At 37.6% G+C, this 19,848-nt stretch overlaps 1 protein-coding gene across 1 annotated transcript in view; it reads right to left on the bottom strand.

The window, feature by feature from the left end:
• PDE3B (phosphodiesterase 3B) overlaps nt 1-19,848 on the bottom strand; it is a 71,070-nt gene that overhangs the window by 5,401 nt on the left and 45,821 nt on the right. The window contains exons 2-11 of the mRNA XM_026041092.1: nt 14,367-14,417; nt 13,184-13,432; nt 12,238-12,380; nt 9,308-9,414; nt 7,738-7,927; nt 7,385-7,458; nt 6,827-6,930; nt 5,918-6,052; nt 4,296-4,407; nt 1,581-1,694 (exon numbers count right to left, since the gene is read on the bottom strand). Of these exons, the coding sequence (XP_025896877.1) occupies nt 1,581-1,694; nt 4,296-4,407; nt 5,918-6,052; nt 6,827-6,930; nt 7,385-7,458; nt 7,738-7,927; nt 9,308-9,414; nt 12,238-12,380; nt 13,184-13,432; nt 14,367-14,417 (1,279 nt within the window). The remainder of the gene's footprint in view (nt 1-1,580; nt 1,695-4,295; nt 4,408-5,917; nt 6,053-6,826; nt 6,931-7,384; nt 7,459-7,737; nt 7,928-9,307; nt 9,415-12,237; nt 12,381-13,183; nt 13,433-14,366; nt 14,418-19,848) is intronic.

Genomic DNA, 19,848 nt, shown 5'->3' on the forward strand with positions numbered 1-19,848 from the left:
TCCATGCTTACTGCCCCCACCTGGGAGGGGGAGGAAGGGATTTGCTCTAGTGCTTGATACCACACAGTGCCTCAGAGGCCAGGAGCCCCAGGAGCTGGGTGCAGATCAGTGTGAACTGCGGAGAAACCCGCCTCCGAGCCCTGCTTCAGCAGGCACATCAAGGCAGAACCAGGGGACGCTCTGCCCAGCCACTCTCTGCCTCCTGCCATCTGACTGCAGCGGCTGTCACCAAGAGAAGAAACCATCTGCAATAATCTGAGCTGTTGATCGCTGAAATGTGCTGGTAGGTGTGTGTTCCATGGGAGGGAATGCAGAGAAGAGACCAGGGAAAAGATACGACTCGGAGTCCAAACTACAGATTTGAGAAAATCCAGAGATACCAGTGGTTACTCATTACCTTTCATGTCTCTTATGTCTTTGCTTTCCCCTTACTGCCATGTTGCTCAAGTACTAAGRCTGTTAAGCAACAGATTTGGCACTGGAAAAGCTTCAAAGCAGTAAGACTATAATTTCATGTATTTAATTTTTAGAGAAGAAAGAAAAAAAGAATTTTATCATGTTTTGTTCCTCCAGTAAKTCTGCAGCCTCCACACTCTTAACTGGCACAGGAAGAAAATGCAGCAGACTATAACCCATGAATGCAAACAAATATGGAGAAAAAAGAACAAGACAATAGCGGAGGTAGAAAGAACTTAGAAAAAATATTAAGGAAGAAATAACATACACAGTATGATACACTCCATAGTTTCCACATTACTTCAAAAATTTWAAAAATTACCACCTTCTAAAAGCCCCTTGACTTGCATATTGTCTTTCTGGTCACACTGATGGAACAGTTTTTCACGAGTGATGAGTTTCCCCCGTTGTTTTTATTATTCATATACCTAATTATATTTGGAAGTGTATTATATATATACACTCATGTTCACATGTATGTATACAAACACATTTTAATATGTATTATATATGTTGGAACTACAACGAGTTAATTCAATGAAGACTAACAACAAAAATAAACTTTATCAAAACTAATGTTGTTCAAATTTGAATTTCCTTTTTTGGGGGAACTATATATTCAGTTGTTATTGGTAGAGTAGTCATCAATACCTGAATGTCTGTATGTGATTTATAATACAGGATTCTCAGATACTCATTTGCATTCTAAAACTATTAAGGCAAAGTTGAATTAAGTGAAACAGTTTGGTATTTTTACTTTGGACAACTTGATTTCCTAATAAAGTTGAGAAATACTAGCCTAATGCATTGCAAATGCTGGGAATATGCTGACTATAGCAGTATGCAGAGGTTTCTCTGGGCAAAGAAGCTTCAGAAAAACCCTAACCTTGCCGAATAAAGCAGCCCTCCCACAACTACTCGTTATTCTATTCAGGCTGCTTATGAGCGGTACRTACTAACACCGTCTTGTCTCTCACTGCCTTCTTTTAAAGTAYTAAAAATACCAGCATGATAAGAACAATGAGAGCTTGGTTTTTCCGGCGCAGTTTTCAGTCCCTACATTTCACCTGTTGTGGTTTCCTCAAAGCATTCCTACAAGAAGAGCCTAGGGGAGACAGACGTACCCATGTCGCCTCCCAGCACGTGCTCGTTAGGAACCTGCTGAAACCCTGGGATAGGCCGCGTGGTGAGATACCAGACTGCGTGGAGAACGTCCGTGGCATGGACACGATTGTGATCTGCAAGGAAGCAACAGGTCAGCCAAGCTGCTTCCTTTAAACTTTGTTCCAGACTTTGTGATTAAATTCCTTAATAAATTCCATAATAAGTATTTAAAATTTGTTTTCCCGAAAAATTCTTTAACTTGCAATACTTTTAGAATTTGGTCCCAAATCTGGTTTCAGATTTGCCTTYTGCTTCCCAGTAAGTTGTTTCAGATGATGTAATTCTTATTCTCTTCCTTTTCCTACTTGTTTTGCAAAACTTACTAAGAGCATTTTAAAGTCTTTCCAGAAGGAAATGTTGCCTGACACACATATATATTAACTGCCTACGTATTTTTTAAAACAAGAAAGTTAATTTTAAAACCTGGTAACAGACACACAAAATCAAAAACAAAGGTTTGTGTTTAATTTATACTAACAGTGCAAAGAAACAGGGCACGAAAAGTAATGCGAGACAGAAACATCAGGATGGGCTTGAGGCTTTCATGACACTTCATTATTCATCTAAAAATCATGCCTATTGCTCTAATTTATTAAACATTTAATTAGTTGTTTTCCAGTGCTGTTTTTGTAGAAATATTGGGGCAACAAATAGTATAGAAAAGTCAATAAAATGGTAAGTTACTTCCAAATTATAAGATTTCCCAGTTAATAGAACGTGTCCATTTATGACACAAAGTTAAAATAAATACAGTTAAAATCCTATTTCTAGGAGTCTTGAGGGATAATATGTCAACATTTTTCCTTGTTAAAAAAAAAAACAAAACAAAACAAAAAGCAAGAACAAAGCAACCCCACACTTTTCATGATACATAAGCATGTGTACAGAAACTAGAAACCAAAAGACCATATGGAACAGTAAAAAATGAGTGAAAAAAGATGTGAACATCTGTGCCACACAAGAATGAGCAGTCTCATCCAGATTTAACATTTTGAAGTTGGGGAATGAGACAAGCAAAGCACCCTGGAAAAGAACCAGCACACCCAGGATCCTGCGGCCTTTCCGAGGCCTTCTCCAGGCGGGACGGTCCCTCCGAAGCGGCTGGGCCAGCGGGGCGCCGCAGCCCGGCCGCAGCACGCAAGGGGCTGCCGGGGCTCTAAGCTCCCCACAAGCCGCCCTGCACCTTGGTCTTGGGCTGCTCTCAGTGTAGGCCACGCACTCAGATACGTCTACATTTCAGTGTGGGGGGATCCAACCTTCAAAACCTGGAGTGTTGCTAGTGAGTGCCAAAAAATCTGATATTTGGATGGATTAGGTGATTATCCATAAACCAGGCATGAACAAGACGTGTGCATGGGCGAATGGGGGAAGGAGGCAAAGAGGGAGGCATTGTTTGCTTTCCTTTTCCACCCAGCCTTGTTACAGAGTTAAAAACACAAAAAACAAACAAACAAAAAAGAGGTTGAAAATATGACACCAATTACTGCAGGTTTACCCCAAGGTCTGGGTCTGTAAGGYCCTACCCAGCGTGCTGGTCTTGGCTTGCACTGAGTGGGAATTTCATGTCTCTTCTGAAAAAGCTTGGAATTGGAACTTGTACAAGGAAGAGGTATTCCTCTTCCTCCACAGRTCCTCCACAAAGAGCTAAACAAGACGTGCAAAAAGTCTAGTCACCTGTGAAACAGCTATTTAATTGATAAGGTGACCACTAAATATGTTTTGAAGGACAGAAGTAAAATCCAGAAGCTGATTCTAACTTGGAGCAGTAATTCAAATTCAACTAGAGGCCAGTTGGTAAAGGAAAAGGCAGGAAAAAGCTGCCCTGGAGGACACCAAACAAAGGAATACGAAAGGGATAAAAACCGGCTGAGAAAGGGGCTGCAGGAGGGGCTAGGGAGATGGATCACACACTGACCAGGGGACTAAGGAGGCTGTAAAAGAGATGTCAAGGGTGCAAATCTGAAAGCAATTGTCCTGCTGCTTTTGGATATGGAAAGCCAGAGAAGATCTAGGAAAACGGTTAGGGTAACACAAGCACAAGATACAGTAACTGATTTTGTCTGGGAAGAGGGACTTTGCAGAAGCAAAGTCAAAAAACTTCAAAATAGAAGAAAATTCATTTTAAAAGTTTGGACAACTGTTCTGTCTATCCACCACAAACAATGAACAGAAAAAAAATCCAAAAGGGCAAATACTCAATAAGGGAGACTTAATAAAATGGAAATATAACGGAAAAAATGAATTTAAATTGGTATTAGAGGCTGCATCACTGCCTGCTTTCAAGAAACAAGTTTGACAAATACCAAGCATCTACCTTGCAAAACTGCCCATATCTGAGAGTGGGGAGGGAATTTAGTGCCGCTTTAAGGTGAGTGCTGGCGAGCCGCTCGCACTGCCAGGGCCCGSGCACCCGCAGGAGCTCAGGGAGGCTCAGCCTCGTGTCTTCAGTAAGTTTGATTTATCTATTCATACAAATTCCATAAGATTATACTGAACGTATATGATAGCAAATTGAGTCCACCAATTTTTCTGTAGTACATCAAATATTTTCAAAATATACGAAGTCAAAATATATTAAACTTGGACATCATCTACATCTATATTAAACATTAAACTAAAACACATACTAAAGGGCATATGCTACTATAAAAGAAATTTAATTGGACATTACTTACAGGGAATATCTCGGTAGCCATTTTCAAGTGCACAGAAGWAATTCATGAATTCTTGAGTTGGGATTTTGAAAATTTCAAACAAACCAGTATCTTGAAACAAGGTAAAAGTTACCTAAATACATATTAAAATCAACTTTAGTCTGAAAAATCACAACATCTAAGCCTATTTTGCTTTCTAACTTTAAAAATACTCCTGTTTAAATGTTGCTTGCTGATAGTGCTGGAAATTACTGACATTCCATTAAAGTGTATTTAAAAGTTAATAAAGCTTAAATTTTTAGTGCTAAAAACATCATTATTTATTTTGTACATGACAGAATATTAAATAAGTTTTTACTTCTCTATTGATAAATCCTATGTGCAACTGATCTTTTAATATTCTCCAAGCCTTTTTCCTGTTAGAAAACTCATGCTTTGTCACATTATTTACCTAAAAAGAAATGAAATAGACAGAAAATGAATTTTCTGTCTATTTTTCAGCCTTTGGTAAAGAAATGCTATATTTTATTCACTATTACTTATCTAAGCCTTTAAGAAAAGCTAGCTGACAAGCATTCTCAAAACGCACGCAGACCACACACACGTGTGTGCGTATATTGTGCCAATGTATGTGGTTTGCAGTTAGGACATAGTGACTGCCAAGCACTTACAAACTTCAAATAGACTGTAGGAAATAAGGAAGCCTTTCAAAAAAGGCACCACTTGTCATGCTCTGAAAAAAACTTAAAATGCTGCCAGCTTTTAAAGCAATACCCAGAATATCTTGTATTATGGGTAGGGAAGGGGTTGGGGCAAACTGCATCTAATGACAAACCGAGGTTATCCCCGTTGCTTCTTCCTTTCTCCCATACCGGTACAAATCTGCACTTCACCCCACACTCAAGTGCTTCTAACCTTTTTTCTTGGTTAAAACTGCTTGTTGCTCTCATCTCCCTTGGACTGGCAGCAAGGTGTGCTCTAATTCAGGAGGGAAAGTTAAATTGCTAGCAAGAACAAACAAAAACCTTTGTTGCCAGATCAGAGCAAAWTCAACCCATACCAGAGACCTATGACTGCCAGATCCAGCATAAGGAGAGAGGCAAAAGCTTCCCTGTGACACTGATGGGTAGGAGAGCAAGCAGGATCAGAGAACACTTCGTGGTAGCTCAGGAGAGACAAGGGGTGCTGCGTGCAGGAAGCAGCAGGGAAAAAAGTCCCTTTCTTTGGAGTTATCAGGAAGCAAAAAGCTGCCTAAAAGACCACTCCTTTTCCCCCACAAGTATAGCTCTGGTAAAAATATTTTAAGGAAATAAAGGAAAAAGAAGCATTTGACAAACATGGTAGTAATTCTGAAAGCAGGAGACAACTTCTCACAGGAAATGAAACATCAATACAAAATCTGTTCCCATAATAATGAGTCTAAGCTACTTGAGATGAAGAATAAAAAGCAGATTTAGTGCAAACTCTCTGTAAATAAAATACTTTGTGGTTTACAATGAGATGGAGTACATGAGAAATGATATTTTTACTTTTCAAACTAGCATTAACATGAATGTGACTGCAAAGCTTCACTAGAGTTTAAATAAAATATATAAGCACGACAGCTTTATACCCCCTCCCCCATGCAATGAAATACCACAGACCTGGCTAAGGATCCTTCCAGACTGGTCTCCCAATTTTTGCACAAGGTCAAAAATTTGGAAATTCCAATTGTTCATCTTCTCCATTAGTGAATCATGATCTATTGACATCATCTCTAATGAAGAGCTCTGCTCCATCTGTATGAGAGGAAGACACTTCATCTCTAAAGGAAGAGTGAAAACTAATCTCTGAATTACACTGACCAAAAAACCTATGAAAATGATAAAGCATTATTGAACTAACTGTATGCTGCAGTAACTGTGGCTATAAGAAAATCCTAAATCACTGATACAAATAGCACAGTTAAAAGCTTGGCTTTCCACACGCTTGGGCAGCAGGTTCCAGGCTTTCTGCGGATGGTGCTAAATTTTTTCGCCTTTTTTTTTTTTTTTTTTTTTAAATCTAAGGCAATAAAGCAGAGTAAAATCTGTGCAGGCCAACAAAACTTATCTGCTGAGTTTGGACAGTTTGATAATTGAAGTAGCTTTAAAAACGTGATGTCTAAACCCCAAATGTTAGCAGAGCTTATTATGCAGTCTTCTTTCCCCCGCTTTCAATACAGTGCACTGTACTAATATTGGGGCAGGCTCACTTAACTTGATACATTTTTTTGTAAATTTTCAATAGAAAATACTGGTCAGCGTGTGAGCATACTTGCGCACATTAAATATGCACTAAACATTTTTGCTTAACAAAAATGTAATACAAATGACCATCTTTTCACTTTCCAGTGAAATTTATCCAAGGTAGAAGCACACAATTATTAAATGAAATTTTGAACTCCAGCAATGCACCCTTTTCCTTCAGACATTACAATTCTTAGCAATGCAGGGACCTCTTTACAGTATATTAGAAATTCTAGAGAAATTCTTTATAAGTTACTGCAAATATTTTTGTTATTACATGCTTACAAGTTGATTATTTGGTGTTTGATGACCCTTTTCCTCCCTTTCATCTTGTTTCCTCTCTGTATGGTGGAAAGATTCTTTTGAAATACCAGTGCTTCCAATTTCACCTTAAAGAAAATAGGTACATTAAAACTATCAATAGTTTGTAAATGACTATAGTTCAACAATTTCTAAACTACATATACCAAATCAATCACTAGTTTCATAAACATTTTGCCTTGAGAACAGGCTGTAAAGAAAAAATCTGCTAGGCAAAAAATCCMTTTAGAACGCTAGAAAAGCTAGAAACATCACTCATAGCTTCAATGTTTAGTTTAGCAGAAGCAGTAGAGAGTACAGGACTATAAAGACAGGAGCAGAGACCATTGTAAAAATCTAATTATGAAATGGGCAGTATTTCAGATCATCTCACTTGTTCTGAATGGCAAATTGTAAGATAAAATATACGTATATAAATTACCTGAAGATATTTTCAAGTAAAACTTATGCAGAAATATGACAACATTAATTTAACTGGTTACTAAGAAAACATAGCAAAATTTGCATATTTAGAACTCCTACCTGATTTTCTGCCTTTGTATTCTGCAGATTCTGCTTCTGTTGTTGGAATAGGCTTGAGTATCTGACGTCCACAGCTTACAGAACATGGGGAAATATTTAAAACACTCAGCAATTTTCTTCTTGCTACTGCTGTAGCGCATTTAAAAAGTATCCACAAATTGCTCTAAGTTACCACTTTTAAGGTCCGTGGTTAGAGAACAACCATCCATCACCTCCTCCAGATACAGTCATGAATTAATACAGTAGAGACAATTAGATGACATCCCTTATTTTCAATATTCTTACAGACGTTATATATTTTAATTTAAAACCCATATGAAGTAACCAAATTTGTACTTGAAACTTTACAGTACCTGTTACACAGATAACCTGCAGGTGTTTTAACTGGCTGCTGAAGATCTGGAAAATTAAATGCGGATCCCAGAGGCTTATGTATATTAATGCTTGGTTTTGTAAGAAAGTCAGCAGTATCAGGAAATTCTACAGGGGACCAACTGGATCCATGACCAGGTGAACTCACAGGATTCAGGCCAGGAGAAGCACCTGCAAAACAAATATTACATTTGGTTCAATACATATATACACATATGTGTGTGTGTGTGTGTGTGTTTATACACACATATATACACATAAACACACATTAGATACATACAGATTACATTAATCTGATGACATATGTTGATAAGTCAACATGCAAGTTTTCCAAATCCTGTGTGTATCTCATGTCATTAAACACATGCTAAGTAGCAAGGCTGATTCCAAGTTTTGAGATTGACAAATATGAAGCCCAGACACATGTGAATGGCAGGCTACAGAGAAACACCTGCCTTTCAAAAAAAATTTTTTTTTAAACTTTGGAAAAAGCTGAAACTTCCCATATATTTTGTTTGATTCAGGATGTTTTTCCCCAGAAAATTTCATGAAAAATAACACTGTATTGATAACTAACTTCAAAATATTTTTCATCATGACTGTGCAATTGAAGATATACTTGATGCATTTAAAAAAAAAAAGAAATTGTAGCCATATTTGTGAAGAGAGTAAAGCCAGAAGGTAGTGGCCTTTTTGACAGCTATGTGCCTTCGTTATCATTGTGAGAATGTGCCCCAATCTTGTCCAGCAAGCCATCAAAGAAACCCCAAGGTTTGCTCAGGAGTCAGTCAAGAGAAGGTCACACCTCYGCCCCACTTGGATCCCTGGAATTCCCTATCTCTGCTCAAACACTGCTCAGAGTTCACTTCAAGCCTATGTCTGTGAACTACAGGAAAGCAAACAAGTAAATCTGTACATAGGCACATACAAATCTGACATTAATTTACAACAAAATTATAGATTAAGTCCAAAGGTTCTTCCTTTCCCTCTGTGAAAATTATATAAATAATAAGTAATGCAAGAATGCTCAAGGGAGGTTACACCCATTGTAAAAATACTTTCATCAAACAGAAGGTGCCCTTTCTCAGAGGTTCAAAAAATAACATAAGGAGGTTGWCATCCCATAACTGAAGCAGTAGTTCTACTACAAACTACAAAATCAAAATCCCATCAGAAGTTAACTCAAGTTTCTATCAGGTGCATCTAAATGACACCACTCSAATATAAAAAACAGCAGTGCTAAAAGGTCATATATGTTAAGTAAACACTGCAACTTTCAGCTAGTACCTACTACTGAACATATTTGGCCAAGAGCCAGGATGAGAAATTTGAGATTTGTGCAAAGCTGACAGTGTTGACTATCATTTTGAGTAGTCTTAGAACAAAAAACCTTTTAAGATATATGCTACATGCTGATGTTTTATTAGTAGCACATTGATATGAAAGAAATAATGATAATACATGATATGCTGTAAGCAGTTTGATTTAAACTTTCATATGGTGTCAGTCTTGACCCTCTGCCACTAAACTATATAAATTACAGCATCTTACCTACTCGCCTGGGACCCATATGGTGAGTCAATGTTATAGATGATGATCTTTGTTTTGGTACTGCCAGTAGGTTTGGACCAAAAGACCCATTTGAATGGGACGCTTGGCTAAAAATAAAACAATAAGATATTTTCTTTATTGTCTTTATTCCATTTTTGTCAAATAAAGTGCTTGCAAAATAGCTGGATCATTCTAATACCGTTATTCAAGGAAAAACAGAGCAATASAATGAAGCCAAGTTCATGATGAGCTGGACAATAGCTATCAGTTACACAGAACAGAAAGCAATACAGAACTAGATGCCATCCTAGAAAGACACAATAAAAGTCTTCAGATGACTTTTCACCTTCTAAAATGGCTTTTCCTTTTCCCTGTATGTTGCCTAGAAAGCATACATTATCTTCCTAATTCCCATAACTGCTTATTTACTAGCTAGCCCTTTTCACAGAACATTAAACAATTTCTTCACTTTAACAGTTTTAAATGAATGCTGTGGAAAGACAAATTTTCAAGATAACCTAAGTAACTTGAATTTGCTGAATCATTGTGTGCATACTTGCTCAAAATTAAACTATTACACAGCACTACACAAATGTATTCTTTAGTGAGTTAATTTATCTCAAACCTAAGACCATTTTTGAAGCTAATGAAGTTACACTGTACTTCAGTAGCTACAGCACAGTGACCTCAGTTAAGTTCTGCCATCTGCTGTTACAGGCCTGGAATTGCACTCAAAAATTCCAACTATGTTTCCCTTTCATAAACAAAAATGTGATATGTATTTCAAAATAACTATATAAATGTACCTGGAAGGGAAAATATTTGATGTAAAAACGATTATTGTACTTCAGCATAGAAAAAGCTGCATTTATCCACACGGATCTCACTTTGGTTAATTAAATASCAAACAATTTTTTTCCCCAACTCAAATGCTTGACCTACCACGATTTGCTTAAGTTTGCAAAGTTAAATATATGAACTAGAGAATAAAAATGGATGTATTACTCTGAAGTTTGATGTCTACACGTTAAGCAACTTGGTTCAAAGTTTGAAGAGTTAACAACTTTGATGAATCAAATCTTTCACTACTTGCACATTGTTTAGTTTTCCTAATTTGCACGTACTCATTTAAGGCACAGAAAAATTCTACATTGCTATTTGTGGTGCAAGATGACAAGGCAAACAAGAATGTGCAGGCAAACAGAAGAGTTGCATCTGAAAACTGCCTGGATAGAAAGAAAAACTTCTTGAACATTAAAATATTTTTGTAGCAATGTTTATTTCTTACACTCCTATGTAATAGCATCCCATCTTCCTGCACAGAGGTGGGCTTCAGCTGCCAGGCGGGACTGGGGCAGTGCAAGAGCAGGCAGGGACCTTGCAGGGAGCCAACACCGCAGACCCCTTCAGGGCAGGGGGCAGAGGCTGGTGCTGCGCCGAGGCGCGGGAGGGACACCCTGAGCGGGAGGGACACCCTGAGCGGGTCAGAGCACAAGGCCCCGGGCCAGGGCCGAGGGGTCACTGAGTGATAACGCACCAAGAACACGTGCGTTTTCTGCTCGAGAGTGCTGGAGCAGGTTCTCTGGTGTGCAGAAGGTGCAAAGAAACCTCCCTTCTCTCGTAAATCTACGAAGAATCAGCACTGGAGGTGCAAACCCCAATCTGAAGCCCCCGTTTGCAAGTTTGAAGTCTGGTCTGCAGTTGTTTCTAGTGGATGTAGCAGTGCAGACTTTCAAATGCTGAGTAACTGGACAACAAGAAATTGTGAAGCACATTCAGGCAGATTTCGTATGACCAACAGAATTGTTGCCTATAGATCAGCTGTTGAGAAAGTACAACAGTTGATGTCAAAAAACACCCAAACAAACAAAAAACCCATCCTGCTGCTCACATAATAGTGACAGCTAAGGACAATTATCTGTAACCGTTTAATTAGAACTCAATAGCTTCAATTAATTGTGACATATGTATAAAATAGAAGTTTTATTATGTAAAAACCTGAATAGTCTATTTTATTCAAATGAAAAATATGTTCCTGGCAGCTGCCAATTTAAATGATGTGCTTTAAAACTAAATGTAATCCTGATAAATTCTTATGCACTTGTTGCACATAAGTTTTCCTCTGTTACTAGCAATTATCAAATATCAGCAAAAATCATTCTTTTTAAAGTGGTTTAAGTAAAAACCAGTGACATTAAGAGGTACCAGGTACACAGAAAACAGAAATGCACAATTTTTTATGATTTAAACTATAACAAAATTTCAAACATATCTTGTGAGGAAAGTACMAAACATTATACAAATTCAAAGTGTGTGAACTTTTACTCTGAAAGACATCATTAAACATTAGAAAAGTATGTTAATTACACTATAACTCAAGATATAATCTTAATTACAGAAATAAAAGTTTTGTTTACACCATATTGACTGAAAACAAAAAAGGAGTTAACTTTCTATCTACCTCACTATTTAGTGAATGTACTGTTAAGTTTTGCAATACACAATAGTAGCTACCAAATGGAAAAAAATATATAATTTTTTAATTAGGAAAAATATTGGGTATATGGAAGTTTAAAAGTGATGCATGTTTAAATACAAAGAAGGAAGTCAGTAATAGTTGAGAAGTTACACGATTGCAAAATAAACTTTTTTGGACATTTCTCTCATTTCCTACTAAAACTTGTTGGCAGTGCTATTTATTTTGATGGAGCATGCCTGTCAACCCCAGAATGACCTGCTTTCTCTTGAGATCAAACACAGCTGCAGAAGTACAGTATATTATTAACTTGAAATGTTTTCTATCTTATGCTGGCAGAATTCAGTGGCAAGATTTAACATCAAACACTTCCCCAAGTTCCAACATTATAGACACAGACGTTTTTGACAGACTACATTTACTGTTCTACCACAAAACACAGTGAGGCGCTCACCTTGGTGTGCTGTACTCCTGATGAGATCTCTTGCTGTTACTCCGCTCCCACCTAGAAGAAGGCAATTCTATAGGTGGGATGCCAGGAACTCCTGAAGCTCTTCTCAGCTGTGGAGCTGGCAAGCTGCTCCTGCTACCGAGTCCCTGTTGAGCAATTTAATTATGCTTAAAATTCACACAGCTGAGAACAGACACTGAACTTCTATTTACAGCTTCTGAAGACAGGACACAACACTATTAACTGCTTTCAGTGAAACATGAAGGAAGGTATCTCAGGAAGACTCTTACAGGTTAAGAAAATTAAAAAGATATATTTAAAAATATTTTGCTTATTAGCAAGACCTTCCAAAAAAAGTAGTACTCCAGGAAAATGTGTTCAAAGCAAAAAATGTAAACCGTATTTGTAGTGTTGAGTAAGGTTTGCAGATCACGAGCAAAGACAGGTGACCCTTAGATAATAGTGCTTTAAAGGGTCTGACAGTGTCATTGCAGTTTTGCAATAGCTTAATAATTTTGCAATAATTAGTTCTGCACAAATGCAGCAAAGAACCTCCAGACAGAAGGCAATAAAGGTGTCAGCTAAGCAGTGTACTCTGAAGAATAATTTGTTACACAGGACTTAAGCAATTAAAATCCAAGATCTGAACTCCAAGGTAAAAAGTGGTATGCAGGAAGCAGCCTAGTAGGTACCAGAGACAAGCAGGACCCATAAATTGTCTGACAGAGGTTATTTGGATCGATGCCCTGAGACAACTTCCAGGGAAGGAGAGGAAACAAGCAGCTATAAACATAAAGTTAGACTCCAGCTCCTCCAGACTGGACATTTGAGAGAAAGAGGGAAATGGAGGAAGTGTTATGGTTATCCATACAATGAATATTCTTCCCAGAAGAATTTCTCTGTGATAAATTGTTCAAAAACAGCAACACACTAATTAAATTAATTTGACCTTGAGCAGTTTTCGATCTCCTTTTTCAGTAGGATCCTCTATTTCAGAGCAGGGGAAGAACCCAGGAAATGGTGTGAAGGGATGAGCCTTTGGTTTGCATGTGCCCAAGAAAGCACCCATCAAACTATTAATGCTTCGAAGGGAAGAAACCACTTGTGGTGGAAGGGATGGGTCACTCAGGAGGTCTGCTAGCATGGCCCGGGCCTCGTTTAGTACTGAAAGGTCAACTCCGTTTCCACTGCTGGAATTCTAGAACACATGGAAATGTTGCAAACCATTAACATTATCACTCACATGCAAGTTTCAAAGGAGCATTATTAAAACGTAGTTTATTTTTATTCTGTACAAAAAGTACAGGTACATTCAGATTTGCGTATCACTGAGCAAAATTTTATGTTCTGAGAATTTTTAACTGAATCTATACACAAAACAGCCACATTTTCTCGTATCAAAAGAAAAAGTGCTAGTAATGATTACAATGTGATTTTTCCACAAGTCAGAAATGGTTCACTTCCTTAGGGGAAAAAGCACAGTGCAAACTAAATTCTGCAAAGTATTTTTTAAACAATAAACCACTATTTCAGCTCCAATAACATCAACAAAAATTTGGGGGAGTCAAACTGCTATAAACACCTTATAAGTATACAATTTCTACAGCAGCTTAAGCCTAAATTAGATATCAACTCAGCTTCACTATCTTCCTTATCTTCATTATGCTTGATACTGCTGAAACAAACCCTAAAAACTCAGTCAAAACATGCTTAGATGTTATTTGGCACAAGTCCCTGAACAGAAACAGCGCTGGCTGATTAGACACTAATRCTGACACAAAAAGGTGGGGGAGGAAAAACAAACTGTTAGGAAAATAGTGAGATCCTGCTAAGCCCCGGGTCTGTGGCATTGCTGGAGAAATCATTCCCTGCTCTTATGCTGAGGGATATTTCAGTCAGCACTCTCCGCTTAGCTGCTTTTGAGACTAGTTGTCTCCTACTGTTTCTCACTGAGACAGTGCATCCCTATCAGCCTCATGAGAACTGCTGATTTTCAAGTCTCTGCTATGAGAATGAGAGCGCACTATGACAACCCAGATAACTGAGTTCTCAGCAGAAAACTTGAAATCTGAACTTCACAGTGAACTTTCTACTCTGATCACGTTATATTAAAGAACTCATAATAGACTGACCTGGTAATAGGGTTTGTACCATTGCTTCAAATCCCAATCCCAAAGAATCATCTGTAAAAAAAACGAAGAGTAGTACCAGGACGTGTTAGCACTGTTAACATTAACAAATACAACAATGTAATAAGTCTTAATTACGTGATGCAAGATAAAACATTTCTCCCAAAAGGTCTTCATAGGGTGAAACGTATGTCATTGTCTCAGTTACCAGTACCACAGCAAAAGTCCTGAGGTGCTAACTCTGTATGGAATAGAGATATCCTGATGATAGAATAATTTTATGACTTTATTCTAATATTTCTGGATCATGGATAAATCTTCTAATGTGTATGCTAAGTTAGCTGGCAACAGTGCTTTTCTACTTCAAGTCACCTAGAAATATAAAAACAAACCTACCCTAAAATCTCCAGTATCTTTTATAACAAGAATTAAACTATCAAGAAAGAGTTTAAAAAATAAAAAGTAATTTTAAAAAAAGGATGATACGGGGAAAATAATGCTCTCACAAACATTTCTGGGATTTTAAAGCACCATTAGAAAAACACAGAGGTTTTATGAAGTCTGCATATATAGCATTACTAATAAAGATCTCTAGGACTGAATTTACTGAACTTGCAATTATCATTTATGTCCATTCAGTACCCAAACACTGGAATCACTGTATTGAGGATATGGGAAGCTCTGGCCAGCAAGGATGAGTGTGTGCACTTGAGCAAGAGCCCCGTGAAAGCTGATGCAGGTTTCACACTCGGTTAGCCAGCTTGGCTAAGGAGAAGAGGCTGCACGAGCAAGCAACCAGCCTCTTGCTCCAGTTCTTCCTCTTTCTCTCTTCCACGTAACTTTCTGGAGTTACTGACAAACTCCATCCAATTTGGGAGACAAAAAACACAACTCAAAACTATCACTTTCCTGTATGATTTGTGACTCGCAAGTGAGTGGATAGGGGCAAGAGAACCATGTTCATTTCCCCTCTAAGGGACAAGCTGGAGCCAGAGTTTAATATTTACCTTTCATTTAGCTACAAACTCAAACTAATCACTCATATTCTGACCATAAGCTGTTTCTGTCCTAGCTGAAAGTTTTAAATACTGAAGGAAAGACGACACACTGTGGAGTATTTCAGTGTAAAAAGGAAGTACGGAAGGTAAAGAAGCCTGAATACTTTGACAGAGGTATAGATCAAAAGTTGGATAGAAAAAGTTAGAAACAAGAATTTATTATTTCTGTTCCTCACAAAAAAAAAAAAAAAAAAAAAAAAAAAAAAAAACTGCTTTTCAAGACGACAAACTCAGACAATGTTTGTTTCCTTTAATTCCTAAACATAGAAGCAGATGGAAAAGAGTCGCTTCAAATACGCGTAAGTAGGGGTAGATCCATAAACAGGAAGGAATTACTGCATAAAGACAATTATATTGGTTTTTCTGCTAGTTTTTTTTCTGCTGCCTTTTTGCCATGTTGCTCAAACACTTTGCCAATACACAACTCTTGCTACTGAGACTGAGTCTTGGGCCATCTTTATGTGCCTTTATATCTCCATCACTAATTAAGATACTAAACAAGAGTTAAACACAGCAGAAGAGGCAAATAAATACTTCCACAGACTGTACGGTCAGTACATACACCTCCGTACATATACTTTCCATATGCAGGTACAAACCTTGATAAAGCTAGCATTCTGAATGATACTGTCTTTATCTAAACTGATTTTTATGAATATTTCTAGATTTTTTTTTAAACTAAGATATGCTTGCTAACTTCTGGTAAAAATCCACAGCATTGCATGAACTGTTTGCTCWCCATGCAGTAATGCTGCAGCAGTTCCTCAAGAGGCCTCGTGTTACACACGGCGTGACACGTAACATGAGTGTTACATCACTCATCACATTCAGTGACAATCTGTTACCTACAGGCAGCCAGGCTACATGCAACTATTATTTTTCCCTGCTCTGTCAGTCCAAGGAAATATATACTAACTAAGTAGCAGGGCCTAAAAGTTAAGTAAATTTCATGGTCTTCTGCAGGACATGTAAACAAACAAAAAAATAATAGTTAGGAAAATTTAATTCCTTGATTTGTATCTAACTTGTTACTGCATGAACTTCAGAGACTTGTGGTCCTTTATACTGGCTATGTGAATGTTCCCTCCTCTTAACAATAAGACAGAGGATGCAATTTTTCTTCATTGTTTCTCAATTATTCTACATGATTTTTCATAGCTAAGCAAACAGTAGCAATATTGTAARTAAGCATAGATACTTTCTATGCCAAACATAATTAGACTACAAAGAGCCTTCCCAATGCTTCAGGTTAAAAAGCTGCTATGTTTTTAAAAGCATTTTCTTGCAGGAGAAATTTGTAGTTTCACTTTGAATATGGTTACAAATCTACGTGTCCCAAATAGCTTCATAAAAACCACCAGAGCCACAGAAGAACGTCAGCAGCACAAGCTGAAGATACTATCAGCTTCAAATACGTCAACTACACTCACTTCATTTTTTTCTACACTGACTGAAAACAAAAACAACACACAAAGAAAAGAAATTCACATCTGAAGTGTTTAGACTTTGTGACTTTTTGTCAGCCACTAAAAATACTGTAATTGAGAGTTACTTTTTCTTTGATAAATGCACTCTATGCAAATGACTATATTTACAAATTAAACAAGCTACAGACAAGGTACCCATATCCCTGCTTGATTTTTCATATTCAGCAGCCTTTGAAGTCATTCTGCTTATTTTAATAGGTGAAAGCTATAATTGTTTCTGTTCTTCTATGTCTAACACGTCTTTTGTTGAGAAAATTATGTTCCACTCTGGAACTTGTCTAGCAGAAGGTRTAGAAAGTGTCAAAAAGGAAAGACAGGCTGACATGTCATCAGTCGCCCAGGCAAGGGCAACATTTTCTCTTCTGTTTTCTCCAAACTGCCACCATTAAACACTGTTTTTCAAGGTAACAGTTGTAACATCCACCTGTTACATAAACTTCACAGTTAAAATGGTTATGGATGCACTTAACTTGACACTAAGTTATGCTCTAGCAGAGGTCATATTACATAAAGCAAGAAGATCTGAATCTAAGAATTCAGAATTTAAGAATTTAGTCATAGTTTATGAAACTATCTTGTACATCAAGACTTTTTTTTTTTTAATTCAAGATACAAAGCAAAAGTTATCACATCCGTAATATGCATTAGGATAACGACCAAAAGTACCTATCTGGCCCAATCTATAGTTCATGACGCATTCGTTTTTAAAAAGATCATTGTAAAAGTGAAAGCTTTATCCTCCCYGACAACTCAAATTATTTTGAAACCCAGCTTAACGATTTTGAAACCCAGACAGCTTACAACAAGAACAACARCAAGCAAACAAAGAAACCCAACTTCTTCATTTCCAGGTTTCCYTTTCCCAGCTGACAGTTACTGCAAAGAGACAAATCTTTCAGTTTCTGTCTGTCCTCCAGAGCACAGCCACATCTGCGTTCATCTGGTTCATTGACTATTGACTCAGTTTTGTTAGTTCTAACAGCAACCTTTGGTACCAATTGGCCACAGTTGCACAACCTTGCTTGCAACCACCCTGGAGGGACATGGAAAAGATTTCCCCCTATAGCTCTTTCAGTGGTTTTCGTTCCTTAAACTAGGGTGCATTAGCTGATTTTATTTGTTGTAAACAAGATGTTAATATGCAAAATCCTTGCAAACTCCAGAACTTTTCTGAACCAAATCTGAAACTGCAGCTACTTTAAATGGCACCACCTCTTTTATTCAACATTTTAGCTGTATTTTATATATAAATATATATATATGCACATATATATATATTTACACACACACACAGAGTCTATACTGTTATAGTTATAATTTGGAGCTCAATCCATAAGACTAAAAAGATCTAGTCCTAGATTCCTGAGTGACTACCTCTTTACTTGAGCGTTGCTATCGTATAGAAAAAGGCTTGAGGTTGCAGAGGGAAAAAAACATTCACTGGCAAGTCTCTTGAGCAGATAAAAGCTGTGGGATGAAAGTTACAATCTCCTCTACATGCACAAAATGGAGATCACAAGGAATATTTTTCTGCAGTAAACAAGTCAGTAAATCTCTTCAGTAATTAAATCTGTATATGGTAATAATTAAAGGCAGTTTATTACCTTATCTTGGATGCTCATATTAGACCACAAGATGGCACTCAAATCCAGAAAGCCTCCTCCAAGCCCCCCAAACTAGCAACCATTCCTCACTGTGAAAGGAGAGACCAGCAGCATACCCTTAACACACCTCCTGCAGAACAGGACTGCTTTAAGGGACAAAGGTGGGAGACAGTTTGAGATACACTGACTGATCAATTATGCTTCTTTGCAAAAACTTTTATTTAAAGATTTTATTCTGTAACATGGAATTCTACTCAGAAACTTCCTACAAAGGGACTGCACTTAGTTTTTCTGTACCCCTTAGAATTTACTATGGGCCACCAATAAAAGTTACAAAATATTCCCAAAGATGCACTTGATATTACAGCAATAAAGTAGAAAAAAGAATATAGTTTATTTTAAAGTGAAGCAACCTTAAAATAGATCCTAGGCCAAGTCTCAGCAATCTTTGATTTTACAAGCATGAGACGCATTGCAGAAAGAGCTGCCCTCTGTGACAGCAGRATTTTGTAACCCACTTGCACGTAACAGGCTTCCTCAGCTGCTCCAAGAAGGACACCTGATCGAGGAGGGACAGGACTCAAAACAAGTGAAGCTGGAGTGGGCTCTGACACTGCAGATGAGCTGCTGTCGAAGTGAGGAATCCAGCCCTCCCCAGTAGCCAGGGACACCAAAGCACCTGTTAGCCAAAAGTTCTCATGTCAGCCACACTTCAATCCTAGAGTCCCCCAGTTGAACTCACTCTGGGGAATCAAAAAAGCAATTAACACACTTTCCTATTTTTAAAAAAACTGCTTGACCAGCTTTGAACCCAGCTGTATGCCTTGCTCATGGTCAGGCAAACAATCTAGAACATCTTAAGAAAACTGAACAYGTATTTTGCTTAAGAAATAAACATCTACACTATGAGCCATCTTACAAAAACTCCCGAAGTATGAGCGATCTTCTCTGACTCAGTCTCCAACAGTTGGTAATGAGGTTAGGTCRAACTAAAACTAGGTGTCATTCAAAGCAGGCTAAAAAGGTGGCTACATTCCCATGGAAGGAGTTTCCTTCACTACAATAAAGAGAGAGAAAAAAAGCAGCACAATATCTTTCCCACAACTGTAATTCGGGAGAATTAATTACAATATTCTGTTAAATAGATGGTTAGTCAAACCTAATTTCACCAAATTTCAGCCTGGCTGTTTTGCAAAGCACATGTTGTTAGCAACATCAGAAAACACCTGCTAAAAATATGCACATCTGTTTGCAGTGATATGGACCTTTCCTAATATGGCTTACAGTTCAACTAAAGGGTACGAGCAATGCTGATTGTTACAAAGAAAAAGGAAAT

This window comes from Nothoprocta perdicaria, unplaced genomic scaffold (assembly GCF_003342845.1).
Source record: "Nothoprocta perdicaria isolate Ctin4 unplaced genomic scaffold, notPer1 scaffold_28, whole genome shotgun sequence".
Classification (NCBI taxonomy): Eukaryota; Metazoa; Chordata; class Aves; order Tinamiformes; family Tinamidae; genus Nothoprocta; species Nothoprocta perdicaria.